The sequence below is a fragment of the Mytilus trossulus genome, chromosome 10 (genome assembly GCF_036588685.1).
Source record: "Mytilus trossulus isolate FHL-02 chromosome 10, PNRI_Mtr1.1.1.hap1, whole genome shotgun sequence".
NCBI lineage: Eukaryota > Metazoa > Mollusca > Bivalvia > Mytilida > Mytilidae > Mytilus > Mytilus trossulus.
The window spans coordinates 66373977-66395956 of record NC_086382.1 but is presented as its reverse complement, the minus strand read 5'-3'; the positions used below and the strand labels follow the sequence as shown (position 1 = coordinate 66395956).

The 21980-nt window shown below is 31.6% G+C and overlaps 1 protein-coding gene across 1 annotated transcript; it reads left to right on the top strand.

The window, feature by feature from the left end:
- The first annotated feature begins 1799 nt into the window (after positions 1–1799).
- On the top strand, positions 1800–19525 carry LOC134686513 (uncharacterized). Its single transcript, XM_063546181.1, has 6 exons — positions 1800–1929; positions 4203–4253; positions 13279–13665; positions 15584–15880; positions 16321–16411; positions 19047–19525. The coding sequence occupies exons 1-6, from the start codon at positions 1887–1889 to the stop codon at positions 19444–19446; spliced, it is 1269 nt and encodes a 422-aa protein (XP_063402251.1). The 5' UTR covers positions 1800–1886; the 3' UTR covers positions 19447–19525.
- The last annotated feature ends 2455 nt before the right edge of the window (positions 19526–21980 follow it).

The following is a 21980-nucleotide window of genomic DNA, read 5'->3' as shown; positions in this document are numbered from 1 at the left end:
AATATCAATTGGATGTTGTTGACCACAAGATAATCAGAAATCCAATGGTCAGCATTTCTGTGTTGACATTGATGTACTATTGACTTAATATATTGTTAATGTGTATATTAGAAACACTTTGGTTTTCTACTTCAAGGTAAAGATGTCCTAAGTCGTTGTTGTTGGACACCTTTCCTCACAAATTGTTTTAGGGGATCTACGATTTAGTATAAAACAAATAAAGGCAATAGAAGTATACCGCTGGTTAAAAGTTATCAATCGATTGAAAACAAATCCGTGTTACATAGTTAAACCGAGGAAAATACATCAACTAGAACAGCAGAAACACTGAAGTGCAACAACAAGTCCCGCCAACATACATATGAACGACCTTTTTGATAACAACTGCCATCTTCCTGACATGGAACATGACATTTTTAGAAAACATGGTGGGTTGTACCTGGTGTTATGGCTAGTCAAACCCCCGCTTATATGGCAATGTTAAAAAACGTACAAATAAATAATATACAAGTATATTATAACAATTAAACCACAGAATAGCAACGAAAATCTTCCTTAAACGACAGCACAGGACACCACCAGCAGTGACGTATTTTTGTGACAAATTTATAACTGTGAAATTTATACAATTATTTTAACAATACTAATCCTAACATTTATCATGAAAATTATGACGATATTGAAAGGCTATTTTAGATAACTTTATGTATGGTAAATGGAAATTAACTAGACTGTACTGACAAATAAGACATATGTAGAATTACCACAAAAACAAATTTAAACGTCTAACGATCAGACAGTAGAAGAAACACTCATCCATCTGTCGTCGCTATTATAAGCCTTGATAAGTTTTTACAAATACAGAATATTATTTGTCGACACATTTTCATTTTCTTAGATATAGAAGGGGAAGTAACACATATTATTTTATAGGAAACACAACTACTGAATCAATATTATTCATGAAATATCAATAAAAATAAATCTATAAGGCACATAATAACGCCAGTTATTGATTGGTGCTGACCATGCTGAAATAAAATAGATATGTCCATATTAAAAATTGCACTCACTGAACTGAATTTAAACAAAACAGTAACGAAAAGTAAATGTAGAATAAGAAATATTAAAAAAAAGTAAGTAGAACTGAAGTAACAAAGACTAAAACACTTGCATGTCTATCCTTATTGTGTTAATAAGATCGGTTCATAAAAAAAAACCATGACAAACATACTGAGCTCCAAGGCAAATCCAAAAGGAGCAGTCCAACAAAATTAAACGCTATCAATCAAAACCAATCATAAACAAAGTATTCTTTAAAAAAAAACCACATGCAATGTCAATGATGTAATTTTTGATATTGTTTCGTGAAATATATGTGTAGAGTATTTCAATCAAACTAAATAAAGCCGTCTTTTTTTACGTAGGAAAATACAAGAAAACAGAAAACACTCAACAAATATTCTGAATTTTCCAAAAAATAACCAATAAAACAAACGTTGATTTACCTTTTAGATTTGATGTTTCAATAAGGGTTTCTTTTTGTAACTTTTTAGTTTTTCCTAATATACTAATTAGTATATTACCAAACGTTTGGTTTAATTAAAATCTACTGTCAAAATGAAAACCCAGATTAACCTTTGTCAGTCAGTTGTATGCAGGCAATGATTAAATTTGTGTACCTAGAAATTGAAATTATTAACGTATAAAACATTGTTTATTAGAAAAGGGAACATTAATCGACTCATCACAGATACACATTAATAACAAGTGTGACACACAATTACTTGATTACAGTATACACATCGGTTTACATTTGTCATGGTTTACTTCCTCATTACTGTAGTATGTAATACTAATAAACATGAAGATTACTAGTTCTATACATGTATTGTCAAGAATACATAATTATACTAACCGTTATAACAGGTAAGATTAGGATCTACTTAAAATTACTTCTTCTTTGTCTATATAAATGCGTATAAGGATCTGTATAACAATATGGCAGGAATATGACAGTTGTTATCCATTTGTGTCATGTGTTAGCAGTTTTGATTTTTCCATTTGATAAAGGACTTTTCGATTTGAATTTTTTCTTGGAGTTCGGTATTTGTTTAAATTTACCTTTTACTATCGTTTTTTCTTTATTACAGTCATGAATTTTTTAATACATTGAGGACAGGTTATTCGGTCCTGACATTAAATCCATTGCATACTGATTGATATTTTATCTCCGATATACTGTCATACTAGTGAGATATTTAGCGCTATAAAACCAGCTTCAATCCAACATTTTCGACATAAGAAAATGCCTGTACCAAGTCAGGAATATGACAGTTGTTATCCATTCGTTTGATGTGTCTGAGCTTTTGATTCTGCCATTTGGTTAGGGACTTTTCCTCGGAGTTCAGAATTTTTGTGATTTTACTTGTTTATATATATCATTTTATCAGTAGTCAAAGGCTTGAACGAGTTCCCTCTTATCGCTTCTTCGTCTCTTTATTCTTTAAGTGAGATAACCACATTCTTTGTCAATCATGCGTAATTTGAATTCACCTCAATCTTGTATTTGGTGTAATACAATGAACCACCAACAAATAGTACGTCTCATCTGCTTGTAAACGAAAAATTCGAAAAAAATTATCTTTGAATTTGACAGTAGTAGGACATTAATTTTACATTTCATTGGAGTAACACACTTTTGGTCATAAACGTATATCTTTGGTGTTTCAAAGCACCATTTGTTTTTGTAATAAGTGTTTCTTTAGAGTATGATCAAAACTTGAAGTTACTTAAGATTGTACACAGGTGAAAAGGGAGTGGAAAATTGATTGTTCAACTTCCAGTGATTTTATTTTCTTATGTCAAATTAACATTTGTGTTAATTGTTGTCGGTAGTACTGGACAGTATAAAACGTTACTCCTGCCAAGCAATCCTTTATTTGAAACAAAGATAAGTTCTGTAAAATGGTTTGAAAGGGGCAAAAGAGCCGATTTTTGCCTCAAACTTTAGGTTCATCAGAGGGAATATTCTGGAAGCTACAGTGTCTATTGCAATCGATTCAATAATTAGTTTAAGCGAAAGATTTCAACAGATTGAGTCATTACAAATGCTCAAGTTCAAGCTTAAATATGAAAAATATATTAAATATGCCATAATATATCACTTTTGAAATGGTTTTTGTCAAAAAAAGACAGAAACCGTCTAAAATTTACCTCAAATGCTGAAATTGTGAAGATTTTAGTAATTTAGCATTAATTAATGTTGTTAGTACCCGATAAACATATCTCGATAAAACGGTTGTCTAGCTAGTGTATGTTCACCCAATATGATTTCGTTTACATAATAGTACTATTGCATCAAAAACTGCTCAAACAGAGTCATTAGAAAAACAACTGAAATGGACTTAACATAAGTGTGTTCCGATCACAATGACCTATTAGATAACTGGTACGACGTGGATGCGTCTCAACTGACTAGTGACATGCATTTGCGGTCTTCGATCGTTATATTTTACGATAGCCGTCTGGTCAATTGAATTACATATTCTGTCATATCTCAAATGTTACATGTTTGCTGAATAGAGATTCGCAAAGTGAATGATGCAAGGATAACATGAAACGCTTACTTTATCGACGTACCAGGTTATGGTCCTGTTAGAGGTACTGCTTCTCGCGAGTTTTTGGTTTTTTACCCTGATTTATGTTTTCCTAGTGAAATAAATGTATTTCAAAACGGTAACCTACTGTGGTTAATCATTTTTCACTTCTTTGTCGACATTCATTAGGTTCTTATAATAAAAGAATTTGCCTTTCAATTAGCATTATTAGACAGAAAATGGTAGTTTTAAATGCAGATACTGAAACAAGAATTCATAATTAAAACTATGAATATAGATTTATAATATTTAACATGAAATACTGTCAATACTGAATTTTACTGTGGTTTTTTCTTCAAAATTTGTAGCGTGATCGGTGAAAATTCGTGTACTTAATATCTGGCGGTATTATTAGTATGATGCATTTCCCGAAAATGTTTTTTTATGCGTCGCTTATTCAACAATCGTAATAATCAACATGTGAAAAAAACCCTGAATAAATTTAATTACACATTTCAGATTTTAAATTTATCTTTCCGTTTGTTTGTTTACATTTTCTTTGTTGTACATAACCGATAACGTAATGCATTATATTTATTTCAGAGTTGCTTGCTATAGATGACCCGTGTCCCGATGACATCGACAATAAAATAGGTAAAATATTTTAATTTCTGTTTCTATCAGAAGTAGCCATAGGTATATATTTAGATTTAGTTTTCATTATGGTATAATTATGTTTAAGAACATTACACTGTGATGTGTTTGAAAATCAACTTGTCAGTGAACAATTCACTGTACAAATACTTCTAGTACACAGTTTCCACTCGATAAAGGTAAATCCGAAACTGTCGATGGATCGCAATCGAATCGAACTGATACACTAGTGTTCTATATACTTTTCTAAATTGCTTTTAATTATACAAGACATATTCTCAGTGCGAAAGCCAGTGACAATGAAGAGCTCCTTGCGGTGGTCTCGCGGGAAAGGGGACATAATCTCAAAATTTTGAGGTGGCGCTGTAACTAAAATCTTCAAATATTAGATCATTCTAAAAAAAAAAGATACTACCAGTCAGCATGGATGTTCCAAGCTAAACTGATCCGATTGTATTCTTGCGTTTAAGTCAGAATAGTACAAACACATCGTGAAAATCTACACTTTTCTGCTACATAAAGAGCCCAGGTCATTTGTTCCGCTTTATATAAATCCATATTATACAATATTCATCTGGATTCTATAAATGAAAACATTACATTATGGCTGCAGGAGGTTACAGCCCACCAAAATCATTACGCAGGAGCAATAGATCAAATACCAATTTAATGCGTCAAAGTCTGTCACCTCAAAAATCAAATATGAAATTATTTCAAAAAGATTACACTCTGAACCAAGAAAGTGCCCTAGAAAAAAAAACCCAGGAGAACTGCTCGTCACTGCCCTTTACCTATGAAATGAAGCCAAAAAAACAATTTCATAATTAAATGTAATACAGCAGCATTTTAATTAACAAAGGCAAATTTAGAGGAAATTCTTCATAGAAAAACCTTTCAATTATAATATGTGGTTAATATGGAGACCGTAAAAGACAAAACTAACAATATAGTTGAGATCCGATATAAAATTTTGAACAAACGAAAGGATGGTGCAACAGGCTGCTATTTGAAATTTACTATAAATGTATACAATACAACATCATCACTTCTAATTAATGGTAAAAAAGTAGACATTTTCACAGAGTCTATCTTACCTATTTTAGAGGATTATATTGGGGTAAATTCCAACCAATTGGACGATATAAATACAAAACTAAAATCAGTAATTCAGGACAGACATCCTAAATCACTGAATAACATGAGCAAACATCAAAATGAATATTGCCCAAAACCTAATCTTTGCATAGAAAATAGCAGAATACAAAGTCAAAAAATTCACCTACCCATCCTGCGGCGAAGAAGCTTCTTTAAATACTATAGGATGTGAAGGCTGTGATGAATGGTATCACTACAACTGTGTTGGCCTAACAAGAGCTGATAAAAATAAGCTTAACCCGAATTCACCATTTATCTGTGTGTCATGCAATGAGAATGATCTTTATGATTCAAATTCTGACAACACTACACATCCTATATCTGCCAGTACAGAAGAAAGTTCTACCCCAATCATATTGTGCCCAGATCAGAATGACCAAGTACTACAAATCCAACTATCTCAACATGCACCATCTAGTCAGCCTAGTACATCACCTCTTCAATCTTCTCAATTATCTCAACATGCACCATCTAGTCAGCCTATTATAACACCTCTTCAATCTTCGGACCAACCTACCCCATCAGTATGTGAACTGAGCAAGGACACTCCTCTGACAAGACCAAAATCATCAAATCGCTCAAAAAATAATAAAACAGTTGAAAACAGAACATATACTATAGAATTAGAAAAGCGAATAAGAGAACAAGAAAAAACAATCAATCTTCTTCAGAAGCGAGAAAAGTTTATAGGGGGTGGCGAAATACAAAATTCTTTCACTAATGATCAACAACCATGCCAGTGCTCTAAGCCAACTTATTTCCAACAGTCTCATACATCTTTAGACTACCAAAATCTTAATCTTCAAAGGCAAATTGAAATACAAGCTCTGGAATCTCGACTCAAAGCTGTAGAAACTCAGACAATGCAAAATTTATCAATACAAACTGCAATGACAACCCAGCTGGCCATACAAATACAAAAATAGGTGTACATGGCACAAACGGATTGAATCCAAGGATTTCCTATAATATTTATAGAACCTACCTATTACCCCGTCTGCTCTACAGTCTAGAAGTTTTGCCTCTTACGAACAGCCAAATCAACGACTTGAGTGACTTCCATTTATCCTTCTTTAAAAATATTCAGGCTCTTCAAACAAGAACAGCTTCTGCTGCAGTATTTTCACTACTGGGTGCCCTCCCTATAGAGACTGAGCTTCACAAAAGACAATTAAGCCTTCTGCATTCAATCCTAGCGTCTGAAAATCAAAATCTTAGGGATATCTTGTTGCGTCAGTATCGGCTAGAAATCTGCAATGGAACCTTTCTACACAGAACTGAAAATGTCCTGCTTCAATATAGCCTACCAAGCATTGATGAGCTTCTAATATTTCTTCCAACGAAAATTAAATGGAAACAATCCGTTTCAATACATTTTGGAGTAATAAATTTAGGTCTCTGAGTAAAGAAAAATCAACCCTGATTAGGCTCTGTACTGACATTATCAATATAGGAGAAATACATCCAGTTTGGAAAACAGCAACAGAAATTCCGGGGGATACAAAGAAAGCCATGACAAAAGCTAGAATACTAACTGGGACCTACCTTTTACAAGCAACCAAAGCTAAATTTAATTTAGGAAGTGCAGACCGAATTTGCCCCCTCTGCAAACTCGAGGAAGAAAGCCTTCTACATTTCCTAACTAGATGTCCATCTCTGGAAGGGGTCCGTAGGACTTTTTATTCCCCATTAAAACAGGCTGTTATAAATAAAATTGGGATTGATCAGTGGAAAACAAATTTTCAAAATAGGGAAACATTAAGCCAATTAATTGTTGACTGCAGAAAACGAGCGGGTTCTATACTTCCAAATGACAACATTTTTTTAAATATGGTTGAAACAATTTCTAGGAATCTGTGTGATAAATTACATCAACAGAGGTTAAGTCAGATTTATGCTCTATCATAATATATACATCCATTAACAATAACATGGAATTGAGCTTTCTTTCGATCCTTTTCAGAGCATAAAATAGTGAACATAAAGAACAGTTAGAAGTGAGGACAGTTTAGATATATATGTAATTGGGAATACGTTGATATTATCAATAATATACGGAATATAAGACAATTGCCGTATCAAAGTGGTAGCTGATACCTTCTAGAATATAGAGACATATTTAAAAGTGTCAGACCACGGTTTTACTAATATCATAAAGTGAATCAGTGTCTTTTTAGATTTTAGATTATTTTTAACGAAGTATCAAAGTGAATAACTTTTAATATCGTCCGTGTAAAATAAGCCCATCGTCTTTTAATATATGCAATTGCGTTTTATACTGTGAAATAAAAAAGTGATTTTAGCTGTATAAGTCCGTGTAATGTAAGCCCATTGTGTAAAATCAAGAAATTGATGTGCTCCTAACCACAGGAGGAAGTTACTGAAAGAAGAAGAAAGAAGAAGCATGTAAACAAAAACGTAGCCTGTGCCTCAAACAATAAATTTATTAGAACAACGTATCATCCATTAATATTTGAGGTTAATTTTTCATGAGAAGAGATTTTGTCGCACGACTGCCAAATTAGGTATTAAAATAAGTGCCCCGTTACTGAAATAGGGTTAATAAAAAAACTATGTCCGTTGATTTCCAAAACACCGCGGGTAATCCCCAAGTCTGCAAAGAACTGACACAAATGCATCCTAAAGCTTTTCATTGGTCGAGATATAAATCAATTCGACCCAGAAACATATGGGCACATGACTATGTACAGGATTCCCCGTCACTCTGAGTCTTGTTTACATAATAAATACTTCAACCGGGGGTCAAAATTCATCAACATTTTTCACACGTTTTGGGAGCTATTTCGATGCAAATTTAAGCAAATTATGTCAATTTAACAGCTTTTAACCACGAAATTGATTGAGACAATGAAGGGTGATGATGTTTCCAGGATTTTGAATATATTTTACTTAAAAAAGTTGATGGGTTGAAGGCTTTACACCGTCATTTGTTGATGTTTTTCATGTTGCTCAAACTCCTCGTATCACATTTTCTGTAGTTATTTAATTATGCTGCAGTGTATTACAGACTTATGTAGTACATTGAAACTGGTTTAACCTATGAACGAATCTGTCCATATAATGACTTCAGTTGTCTGGAAGTACCGTCCTTTTTTCCAAACTTTTATTGAAATTTCAGTTAGTCAAAAGTTATTGTCTGAATAAAAAGCCTACACAAGTACAAAGTGTAAGCAGTCAGTTAATCTTTGTTTTAAGCCATTTTTGAGGGTAATGATTACAGTCATCTTTTGATTCTGTAAAGATTAATCTGAAATGTTTCAACTTGTCAATTTTAAAAAGTACCAATCAACAAATAATGCCTGCCTACCACTGTGGCAGGAAAATCTGATGTATCAATAATTTTCACTTGATTTTTAGTCTTTGTTCTTGTTGTTTAAATAAAAAACACTAGGAAAGTGGGAAGTTAACAATCACACATGTTTATAAATGTCTGTCCTTATCATGCTTATCAAGCAACCTGATGTACACCAACTGAGGTATGTTTAACTCTTGAGAACTTGAGATTGACATTCAATAAGAATGCCCAAATGCCTAGTACATCAATTCTTAATACATGTTAGAGCTATATGACCATTTAAAGCATTAACAAAATACTATATCACTTCCAAGATCTACTTTGAAAATGACATATGAAAGTCTCACTCTGATTTTGGTGATCCTGTTTAGTTGTATTGCTATTAATGCCACATTTTTATTTCACACCAATCTACAAGAAAACAAAGCTTGGACACAGGATCTATAGTTAAATCAGAATCATACCATTCCTATATCTGTGTGCTGATTTTTCTGCAATAGAATACTTTTTCCACACATTTTACTTAATTTTAAAAGCAGACAATTACAATAATTTACAAAATCATGTGATTACATATAGGAAAGGGCACCGAGATATCTCATTCCTAATACTACACAAGGAGCAGGATCTGCTTACTCTTCCAGAGCACCTGAGATCAATTATATGTTTTTTCAAGTTGCTCAGTTTTTTTTTCTAATTTGTATATTAGTTAAAACTTGTCATCAAAAAGTCTGAAAAAAGATATATGTATCTACTGAAAATTATTTATTTAGGTGCAAGGGTTACCACACTTCAAAATCTACCTTGAAGCATAACAGTGAAAAATCATGTCATGATAGGCCACTTGAGAGACTTCAAGGATATCTCACTTTGCTAGGAGATGTGAACGATTCTAAAACCTTTCCGTTTGAGTCCTTAACACATAATAAATCATTAAAGACCATCAAGTTGACTTAATATATCTTTGATTTTTTTATGTCTCAAATACTACAGAACATACATGTATATGTCTGATATCAGTTCTGGATCCTGAACTTTTTCTATGGATGTGTGGCTGCTGACTGACTTAAGAGGGGCCCGCTCCAGTGATTTCTTATATAATCAACAATTTTTTTCCTACAAGAGGGGGGGGGCTATGAATATGCTAGCTTTGCATCTATGAATCTTAGGTTTTTCAATGACATTAAGTTTTATTATATTGCAACAGCATTATTGTCTCATTACCCCACGTTATCAATATAAGATGGTTGAGTGTTTCACATTGTATATTTCAAAATATAAAAAAATGTTTAGAAATAAAAGTTTAGTAAATGATAAATATATATAAAATCATAAATATAATGTTAAAATGAAACATATGTGAAAAATATTTTAAATAATTTAAGAGTATTATTGTTAAAGAATCCGAGTTGAAGTAAAATCAAGTAAAATAGTCCTCTGTCCCATACATGTAAATCCTCAAAATAGAAATCCTGCTCTTCTTATTCCTATTGTTATCTGAAAATATATAATTTATGCAGATGATATCATTAAATGAAAATAATTTCAAACTTCTCTAGAGATGTTATATGAAATTATAATATACTGATTTTATGCTACATGAAAGCCTTCAAACATGAGCAAATCCCATAATGTATATACAATACTATGATTGTTTTCAGATGTTTGTTATCATTTTGTTTTGAATGGAAATCATTCTTGTTTTAATCTTTAATAATCAAAAGGATTTTTATATGATTCTACAAAAATAAAGAAATCAATTTTAGACTTTTGGCGTAAATAATTAATTTATTTTAATGACCTAAATTATTTGTCAAAGGTCCTGAGTTTAGCAAAAAAAACTTGAAAGGGTCAATCCCGAAATCCTGAGCTTAAAAACTTCCAATTCAGACGTCCCGGAAAAGGTCCTGCCCTCCCTCAAGAAAAGGTAATAATCATATACAGCAACAAATGTTTGGAGAAATTTCCATTTATTTATTCATTTACTTCAGTATCTTAAATTCAATACCATAATAACATATCAATCCTTTTTATAGATATAAATTATGTTTAAATAAAGTATAACTTTGTATGCAACATCGAATTATCTTACATGTATCTGTTATTTAAAAGGTAACTTTTCATTCAATCATTCAGATCTCTAATTCTTCATACCAGTAATTGGTATTAAACGTATCAACCACAACACCTAGCCAATAATGAATGTGGCAATACAATTCAACAATAAATCACATAATCTTATTTTATCTTTTTAGCATGGAAAGTGGGCATAATTTATACTTTCCTACTGGTTAATATTTCATATACCTGAAATCTTTAAAAGATATTTTACTTGCCCAAAGGCACTATTATGCCAAAATAATAGTACTATTGCTCACATAAACAAGGGTCTAGCTTGGGTGTTCTCCATTTCTTTATCATTTAATCTTTAAGTTCATTTGTCACTATTTTTTATGCTTTTTGTCCATCATTTCTCTTTTCTCAATATGTAAATTAGCACATCAATAGTTCAAATAATTTTGACGTTTCGCTAGGATATATTATTATTTTTCTAAGATGCGTCCCAGAAAAAGAATAGCCTTGTAAGACGTCATAATTATTTGGACGATCAATGCATTTGAATGGGGACCCCCCTTTACCCCTTTTCAAAATGGCTGGATCAGCCCCTGATTCCCTATTTTGTGAACCCTGTACTATCTGTTAGAAATGATGGGTAGAGGTTTGGAATAAACTTAAATTATACTTATGTAGTTGTTATCTTTATCCTATAATTTTATTTCGTTGTTTTTAGTCACACACTATTTGGGTTCAAAAATAAAAAAAATAAAACCATGCATATTAGCCTTTTTACTATTCGAGACAACCAAACAAATCAGCACAAATGCTTTACACAACCGTAATAATTCAAACAAAATTCAAATGATAACATTGTCATGTCAAAATTCAAGTTTTATTTAAAATTCAAGTTTCACGCTGAGAAAGGGGCGTTTATCTATATGTGGAAATTTCTGGATTTCAGCATCGAAAAGGGGCAAACATATAGCCATAACTCGATCTGATCAATAAATTATGTTATGGATAATGTTGATATTTTTCTACTAACCATTTAAGTAATAATACTAGGATTTCTTGAGCTCAGAAACTTTATCTGTTGAAAAATGGCGTCGATTTATGTACTTCCTTTTCGCAGCCTCAGTTACAATTTGACACGGAGTGATGTGTATTTATGCAAATTTTTTAGGGACTCCTATCATCAAAGATACTATTTTTGGTCATTTCAGATTTAAATAGCCAATAGGATGCGAATGTGTCAGTTATTTTCAGAAGAGGAAAACACCCGCCATATTTTTATCTTTCAAAATAACAACGTCACTTGCCATTTTCAGATGTTTGTTTCTTGTAAAATAAAATCTCCAAAGAAGAAAAAAATAGCATAGTCACCTACCTGTAAAACTTACCTATATAACTAATTGATGATGAAATGACACAAGTTTAATTGTCTTTAATAACAAATTTCTTGAAAAATTACACGTCCACGATGTAATAAAATTACCGAGATGGCGCGATACTGTCGCCGTCTATGTAAAAATCTCTTTTTTTACGTCATATGGAAGGAGAACTGATCCGTGGCTTTCCCACTGTCTAACATGAAGTCCTTCAAACGCTTTGAGTACACAGCCGTGGTAAAAAATGAATATATTGTTCGGGCTGTTCCGGTTATACTCCCATGTCATATGCTTTTTTATGAATGAGAAACCCGACGTCATATAGCGAAGACGTCAGTATATAAGCATATTACGGGAAAATACACGCTTGTGAAAGCAAAAATCATCACAACAATGCAACGTAAACAAACGAAGCTAAAATGTGTTATATAAGCCATTTTTTGGTTTACATATAAGACATATAAGTAAAATAATCAATTAAATTCATCCAAACCTATCTAAATATGTTATTATAACTAGTTTAAGCATGTTGATACTTCACTTTGTTCCGTTCTTTTACGTCAATTTAATAGTGCGTTTATGTATGAGAACGGCAAATAATGCCTTCACCTAGAGCCCTTCGATCCAAAACAATTGCCGTATTTGTCCTCTTAGAATCGAAATAATTCATGGGGGCTTGAATGTATCGTGATTTTATCACGGGTTGTCACTTTATGCCGATATTTTATCATATTTGTCATAAAGGGCCAAACAGTGGTAAAATCACATTCATTCAAGCCCCTATGAATTATTTCTTTTTTTTTTTTTTACAGAAACGATGTTAAATAAATGATTTAAAAATATCTTTCATTGTTATTTAGATTAGAATGTCGCAAATGAAAATCAAATGAAAGTTTGTTTTCTTCGTGATTATGATCCTCGTGCATTTCATAGAACTGGTACGCGTATCGGAAATACGTTGATATACATAAGCGAGAACATAAGTGAAATAATAGAAATCCCATATTGAACGTTTTCTACATGTAGGTAAAATAATTCTCGTCTTATATATTATTCTATCTATAAAACAACGTTTATCTAATAACATGTATCAATTTTCTTATTTAAGTGGCAGACATGTGTACAGACGACCACGCAGTTGAAGACAGTGTTGACGGAAGTTACTTGATTGACAGTGTAGTTGTACGTGTAAGGAAACAGAAGGCTAATTGTACTTGTCGTGTCAGTCTAAAAGATAATGCGGGCAGTTATTCTGTATCTATCAGAAAATGGTCAGCACTGATTGGATCCGCCCCAGAGTTACCGAACTGTGGACTAGCGATTAATGTCAATCATCTTAAAGCAGCAGAAACAAAAAACAATAGTTACCTTATTCAATGTTCCACCGGTGCTGGTAATAGAGTAAACAATTTACAAAAGGATGATGTTATTGAACTGAAATCAAGTATTATTGAAGGCATATTTACCAGAGGATACTGTATGCAGATATTTAGAAGTATGTTCAAGTTTAATATTGCATATTGAATAAAGTACATGTTGCGTTCTTATCGATTACCCGAAATGCTATACGATATAGCAGAGGGACATATGCACGCGTTCTAATGTAACGGATTGTTTATGCAATATCACCAGTGATAAGCATAACAAACTCGCTATCATCTTCGAATAGGTAATAAATCGAAATACTTTGGATAAAGAGAATGAACAAGTCGTGTAGCATACATAGATAATTACGAGAAATATACTGCAGTGTCACGAAATTCGAGCCAGTTGGAGAATTTTTTTTTTCTCATAAATATGATCTAAATTAGGACAGAATTTTATTTCACGTTTTGAAAATTAGATTCTGCTCTACTATGTAACATAAAGACCAAACGGCGACTTAGTCAGCTTTATACAAATACAAATGGGAACTCCAGTATTTTATAGACTAGGGTTTCTGTTCTTAGCTAAATGATAAGCATATTTTTCTGTTCGCAATAAATCGTATTCTACGTCAAGAATATTATATACAAATTGGACGAAAGGAATAAGCACTAAAACACTTTTCTGTATGTATACGTGCATGTTGGAGTAGAAAACTTGCCTTTTGGACTCAATGTTACCAATATCTATATATGTTTATCAAATCATATTCGCATCCATCCTTTATAATGGTATTTACCTCAAAGCCTATGCAGATCTAAGAAATATTTTGAAATAAAACCGGATAAAAACATTATTTTGAAGGTTATTATTTTTTTCTTTCGGAAAATTATTGATAATAATAATTATGTGAAATGATAAATTTGCACTTGAAACATCATACTACACTATCTCAGAAATTAAGTCATGAAGGGATATTTGTTTTGGCATATTTCGAAAGTTGACATTTATATTGACTTCGTGTAAATAAAACATGAACACTTCGTCTGGGTAAGTTTTTGGTGCTGATTTGTCTATTATTTAATATGCTTATGTTTATTTATTATCAATTAATCATTTAATTGATTAGGCAACACACCGATGTAGCGTCAAGCGTGTACACAGTAAGTGCAAGAGATATCTGTTCGATTCTTGGCAAACTTAACACAAATGCTTGAAGTGGTGTATTTGCTGAGATTTACACAAATGTAAATGACGTTTGTTAGAATACGAAAAATGATTCCTGCTTGAGGAGACATCTCTTGTAGTGGGATGTTATCTTATGAGCTATCAAGTTGAAAAACCAGTCAAGCGAATCTTGTACAAAACATGGGTAAAGATATTAAGTAAAACTTCAACTATGAATTAATATTTGAAACTGGACTATACACATTAATTAACCAATCAATCTCCTCCCACGGTGAATATCCAATAATGACCGGAGAATAATTGGATTTTTTTCATGATCTTTAATATGATTTTATTCATCTTTAACCCCCAATTGTAATGTGGGTTGAATAGATATGTCTTTGGTTTTTATGTTTTGGGATATGAACATATCTTTTTCTTTCGTTTTGCGCATGTCATTGTCAGTTTTGCTTCGATTTATGTAGATGCACACTTTCGTATGAAATTATTAAAACGTTGCACCTTTTGGGGAATAAATTTGAAAGAGTGATTAAAATATGCATTGCAAAATATCTGAAAATCAAAATTACCCAATTTAAAAAATTATGAATTTGAAGTACTTTATTTTATCGAAAACCTTCAACACAGTTTCATCTCTTTGTTTCATTTACTTTGGTTAATTATCACACATGCTGTTCAATCTAGATTAAAAAGTCCGAAATCCAATGATTCGGTCACTTTATAGTTGAGCAGAAACATTTTCTAATTCATATTGAGAGTTTCATATGACTAAAGACGGTCAAAAACGTTATTTGTGTTGTTAATTTCAACTTGCTTTTTAAAACTTATTGTGATTCAACAAATTTAGTTATTTTTATTAGATCATCAGCAGGGTGGTCCCAATGTACAGTTAAACTTACACTGTGATGATCCTGAAGAGGCAAATACGATGAATACAACACATACATCAGCAACGACACACTATAATCACAGACAACTATCTACCAAAGAAATGGCTTTGACAACAGGCACTAAAGAAAATGCTGAAACGTCCACTGCAACAACGAAAGAATACAATAAAGAGAAAGAAATTGCATCGATAACAGATACTAATGATAATCATGAAACGTCCACTGTAACATGTGTAACAACGAAAGGATATAATAAAGAGGAAGATGGTAATGTAAATCATTTTTAAGATATAGTTAATATGAGTTTGAAGCAATATACAGACATATCAGTTATTTCTTCGAATATTGACTTCTCCATACTTCATAACAAACATATTATAATCCTGGTACCTTTGATAACTATATACAACAAATACAGTCAGTATGCATTATATGATATAAACAAAACAATATATATGCCAATCTGAATTTAATGTATCAATACAAGTGTGAGAGAAAAAAACTATTTTCGGTAAAACGTGTGATTGTCGTTAAACCTAATCATGAGTACCTTGTTTTGGTCTATGTGTATGCGACCTTAAAACGAAGGAAAGACATTCCAGTAATTAATCTTATTGCCTTGATAGTAACAATATAATAATACAGACAACATGGTTTTATGTGATATTTAAGTTGAAAGGAATAGTTTGCAATTTCTTATTTTACAGATCAGAATACAAACATGTACATCTCCATAGGAGCAGGTGCAGGAGGAGTGATTGTGATGATAGCTATTCTATTGATAATAGTTTGTATAAGGTAATTGCATCTAACATTTCTTCATGATTATATAGCATATTAATATATTGCAATAAAAAATCATAATTTCTAATAAAATTTGTAGATTCAGCTAACTAATTCCTTATATTTGTTTAAAGTAACATTCGTTTATAGTGAAAACTAGTTTGAAAGTTAATTCAGCTAAAATTAAAAATTGCTTGCCGGTCCCTCTCTGTGATTACCATTAGATAACGCTGGTTCATTTCCCAATAATTCTATCATCAAGAGAAGATAATTAATACGTTTTACATTCATAGTCTTTGTCAAAAATGATGAACGGTTCTTTATATTGGTATGTAATCATTTTAAACGTTTCAAATTAATGAAATTATATTCGTACGTCAATGCGTTTGATACACCAATAACAAAAACTGAAATGTATTTAATTGATACACTTTGTAATTATTCAAAATTATATCAGCAACGTAAACTTAATTATAAAATAATGAACCTGTTAAGGGGAGAGAATACTCGCATAACTTTTTCGAATTGACACATAATACAACGAAATGTCACTCTTGCATACGAATGGCACATCAATAGAATATTTTAACTGCGCAATCGTCCGCCACCTTCAATGATGGTTCTAAGTTATAAATATAACCAAAAGTTGTTAATCTATAGATAGTGAAGACTAATGAAAGCTAATCCACTGTAAAAATATTTTTTGCAATTTTTTAAAACTTTCTCAGAAAAATGCTCGAGCCACTTGACTTTCAAAGCTCAAAATTAACGTTTTTACACAATATTTGAATAAAGTAGTTAAAGCTTATTCGCTTCTCAAAGTGTAAGACGCAATAAAAATCGTATGCTTGCACCATCCTACCGAAATACGGATTTGATTAAGTCCTGAACATTTCGACATTTCTTCGTATATTTATAACAAACCGGTTTAACCAAATCACAAGTACGTGTTAAGATCCGACTAAATACCTATTTCCCGATATTGTCAGGTAAAAGTGCTACATGATAAGTCTATATCTGCATTAAATCACTATAATTCTTATGTCACTTAAAGGACGTACTGTGTTTTTTGGTTTCTATTCGTAGCTGATGTAATCCTTCATCAGATTCAATCAAATAAAAAAGGGTCGCTCAATAAAAAAATACCGATGGGTCATAGCATATACGAGCAGGTTTAGAAATACATTTGTTTCTTACACATGTAATAAGCTGAAATCATTAAAATGTTGAAATGAATCATTGTGATTACCAAAGTACTGACAACTGGTCGCCGTATATCTTCCTCATCACGCTGTCAACAAGACAGTGTATCGGTAGTGAATCCCATTTCCCAAATATGTTTTTATAAGTTTTTAATGATCTGCAAGCTCACGATTATTTATTAAGCATACGTTAACTTACAATTCCCGTCAAATTGATATAGAGGGTATGGGAAATAACCATCAGTGCATGTGTGGAACAAAGAAAGGGTCATATGATAATACTTATTAAATTATCATGTTTGTCCAGACTATGCATTTAATACTTCAAATTGTGCGTTTAGCATTCATTAATTAGCTCTTATATCAGATCTTATTGTGATTTTTTCCATGAAAATATCAGATATTGTGTTCAAAGTGTCATGCTACTTGATATACCAAAATATACCAAGCTGATTTTCCTGATGTCTTAACTACAATCCGGTTCCCTTGTCATGATCTTCTTATTAGACTTATTACAAATTATTTGTACTAGCATAAGCAATAATTGAATCTATATGTGGAGCATGATCTTAATTTTACTAGGTTGTTTTTTGGGTACTTTTATTTGTCTCTTTGTCTCTTTCTGTTTTGCCATGGCGTTGTCATTTTTTATTTTATTAATGAGATTGAATGTACCGTATTTGGTATCATTTTTTTCTTCTTCCTTAATAGCGATAGGAATTGAATATTTGGTATAAATTGTCGTTTAACTTTTATTTGTAAATCAACAAAATTTTAATATTTTTTTTATTAATGGAGCAATATATTTTACTTAATATAAGTCTATTTGAAACATCACAAACACACAAAATAACACTAAACTGAAAAAAGTTCATGACCAGAGCATGCAGATGAAAAAACTAAGATAAATTCTCCGAAAATAGGGAACCGGAACATTTATCAAATGTGATCAGATTTTAAACATTACATACGGACACTGAATAATATCCTATAAAAAAATCACTATTTTTAGTTGATAACTCAGATATTATCAAATCTCAGAAAATGGGAAACCAGAAAATATGTGAATGTAATGTAAGTTCCGATTGTTTGTCAACTTTTTTCCCAAAACAAATACTGAATTCGCTGAATTTTTTAAAATGTTTGATGTTTGTAATATGAAACTTGATCTTTGATTGTGGTGTAATAGCACTATATAAAAACAGACTGTAAACAAAGTTGAATTTATCTTATATATACAAAATATAAAAACCACACAACAAAACGATTTAAAAGACAACAAATATTAATCAGAGAGTCCTCGTCAAAGCTTTTACCTTAACGGGGATATTAACGTCCGTTTATATAAAAACTGATATATAAGTAACCTCTTTTGTATGCAAAACTCTATATTTCTATTTTTGTTTTGTTACTCATTTATGACAATACAATTTAATTTGAAATTGAAGGAAAAGATCAAAGAAGAGAACAAAAACAGAAAAACAAATTGCGTATGACAGCAATGATCCTGATTCTGATAATGGTGAATTAAAGGATAACATTTTGTACGTCTCTGCAGATCAACAAGATGTAATGGAGGATGGTAATTACCATATGGTAGATTTAGAAAAGAAACCGGTCGTCAACATTGGTGTATCGAACAATCAAACACAACATATATCTACCTTTGACAATAGCAATACTGAATATGCTGTGGTAGATAAAGGGAAAAAATCTGACAGTGTTAAAGATGATTCTCCCTTGGACGTACAGAAAAATAGCGAACAAGATATTGAGATGTCTGGTTTACCTGTAGATCAAACATATGCAGTGGTGGATAAAACAAATAGGGGAAAAGCTGATGAATGAAGACAAAACTAAATGTGCAACAACTAGAACGAGTTAGCAGACTTGTAGATTGAAGATTTCTTTGTTTTAATGCAGTTAAAATGCGTTTTGTAACACTTGTTTATCAATTTCTAACTACAAACGATAACTGAAACGAAATGCATTTTTATATGGCTAGCGCTAAATGTTGTTTGTTAAATAAAAGCATCATGATTTATCTCTAACCTATATCTGGTAAAAACTATGAAACAATATGATGCAGATGATTGAATAGGTTTACTAGTTTTTGTAATGATTTGTTAATGAAAAATGATCATACCGGTTAATTTTTATCATGGACATTTAAGTAAGTAAGTTACCTTTTTTACAGCTTGAGAAAGTGAAAACAGGAAAAATTACAACAAGTTACGAAATAACATAAAGGAACTCATACAACCCATTAAGTAAAGGAGTAGGTCCGGTAAGAGCCGAATTTGGCCTCAAATTTCAGGTCCATCTAACGAAGAATTTTGGACACAAGTGTCTATTTTAATTGATTTGATAAGTTTTTGTAAAAGATTTTAACTTATTGAGTCATTAAAATAGCTCCGATTCAAGCTTAGATATGAAAAATCTATCAAATATGCCAAATAACGTCACTTTTCATAAGGTTTTTGTCAAAAATGAAAGTGGCCGCATCCGTGTTCATCCTCAAACTTTGTATATGTTATGTATTATCATCAAATACAACTTACATTTGAATATTATGAATAAACACGAATGCGGGCGCTTTTATTTAAGACGGAAACCGTCTAAAAGTTAACTAACATGCTCAAATTAGGAAGATTTCAGTAATTTAAAATGACTTAATGATGCAAGTACCCGATATATGTACATTGTATTGTCAAAAAAGCCTATATTAATATAGCAGGAGCATTCTACTTTCCAATAAATAACTAAAAAATTACAATTTCACAATTTTGTAAAACTGCTATATTTTGGGGCAAAAAAGGGGTCTTACTGAACCTACTCCTTTGGAGAATATATGACATTTTATGATTAATGAACAACTGATATCAACAGTCAACTTGTTTTATCATATGACTTTTTTTTATTCATTTTCAATTTTCTAGTATTTGCTCAAAATATAAAATGAAATGATAAAAGATACCAGACTTTTACTTTTATAGGTTAGAAGCGTGTTTGTATATATAAACTTCACCAGTGACGCTAGATATAAAAAAATTGACGTTCGACTAAAATACAATGTTCAAAAGCATATTTATAAATTTAAACAAGATATAATATCTGTTTTTGAAGGGCAATTGCAAAATTTTAATGAAAAGAGGCAACGATAATTTTCAAGATAATATGAGCCTATGTCGTACAAATATACACGAAGACATTGCCTAGTAAAAAAGCTATTCAGGTGCATGTAATAATCCCAAAATCTATAATATGTTGTATTTAACTTCATAATTTTTTCTGATATACAATATTTTCCAAAAAGCAATCCCTTTTGTTTTTATCCAATGAGAAAACAGAAATTCTAGTAATAAAATTATATTGTATGTAGTAATAAAATGTTAGCTTTGGTAACTTTTGTCTCCTTTTTAGTTATCCTTGTACACGTTGAAGAACACACACACAATTTCCTAATAATTTTGAAAAATACAAAAATGTATGATTGCATTTTAAAATTGAGGGCTTAAATAGCCATTTTCTCAGTGCCTGATTTGGTTTATCGAAAATTCCGGTAACTAGTTCAATTTGTGTATACATACAGGTACATTGATCCCGCTTCCATTAAAACATTTTGATGAAAACTAAACATGAACTTGTGATGTGCATCCTATTAAAATTTTAGTAGCAAACTGTAATAAAACTGTGTGAATGATGTGGCACACAATAGTAATCTTAGGTACCAGGCTTATAACTTGATACACCAGACGTGCACTTTGTCTACATATGACTCATCACTGACGTTCATATCGAAATAGGCAAAAAACCAATCAATTATAGAATTGAATAGCAAAATTTGGCTCTTGTTATTTATGAGTGGTATAAGGAAATCCTTAGTATTATAAATAATTCATAATTTTGCAAACAGTAAATTTATAAAAACGACTTTATGCTTGCTATTCATGCCAACACAGAAGTGCTAACTACTAGACTGGTGATAGCCTTGGGGACGAAACGTCAACCAAAAGTGGCGTCGACCCTATGGTGTAAATAGTTATCAAAAGTACCAGGATTTTAATTTGACACGACGGACTTGTGTTTTGTCCACATAAGATAGCCTTTTCAATTGTCGACTGGCGCAAAAAGGACGATAACTCTTTGACAATAAGGTATATTTAACAAGGCAGTAATATCAATGTTTTATCGTAGTATCGAGTTTCTCAAATATATATTCTCAAGATAGACACAAACAATTGGGAATAAATCGGACTCTGATAGAGTAATGGCTCATATAAGGAACCGGTCATTTGTAACCAAAAAAAAAGAAGGGATAGGAAAAGTGGCATTCAATTGTATATAGTTATAAATTTGCCGCGGTATAATGTTATGGCGAA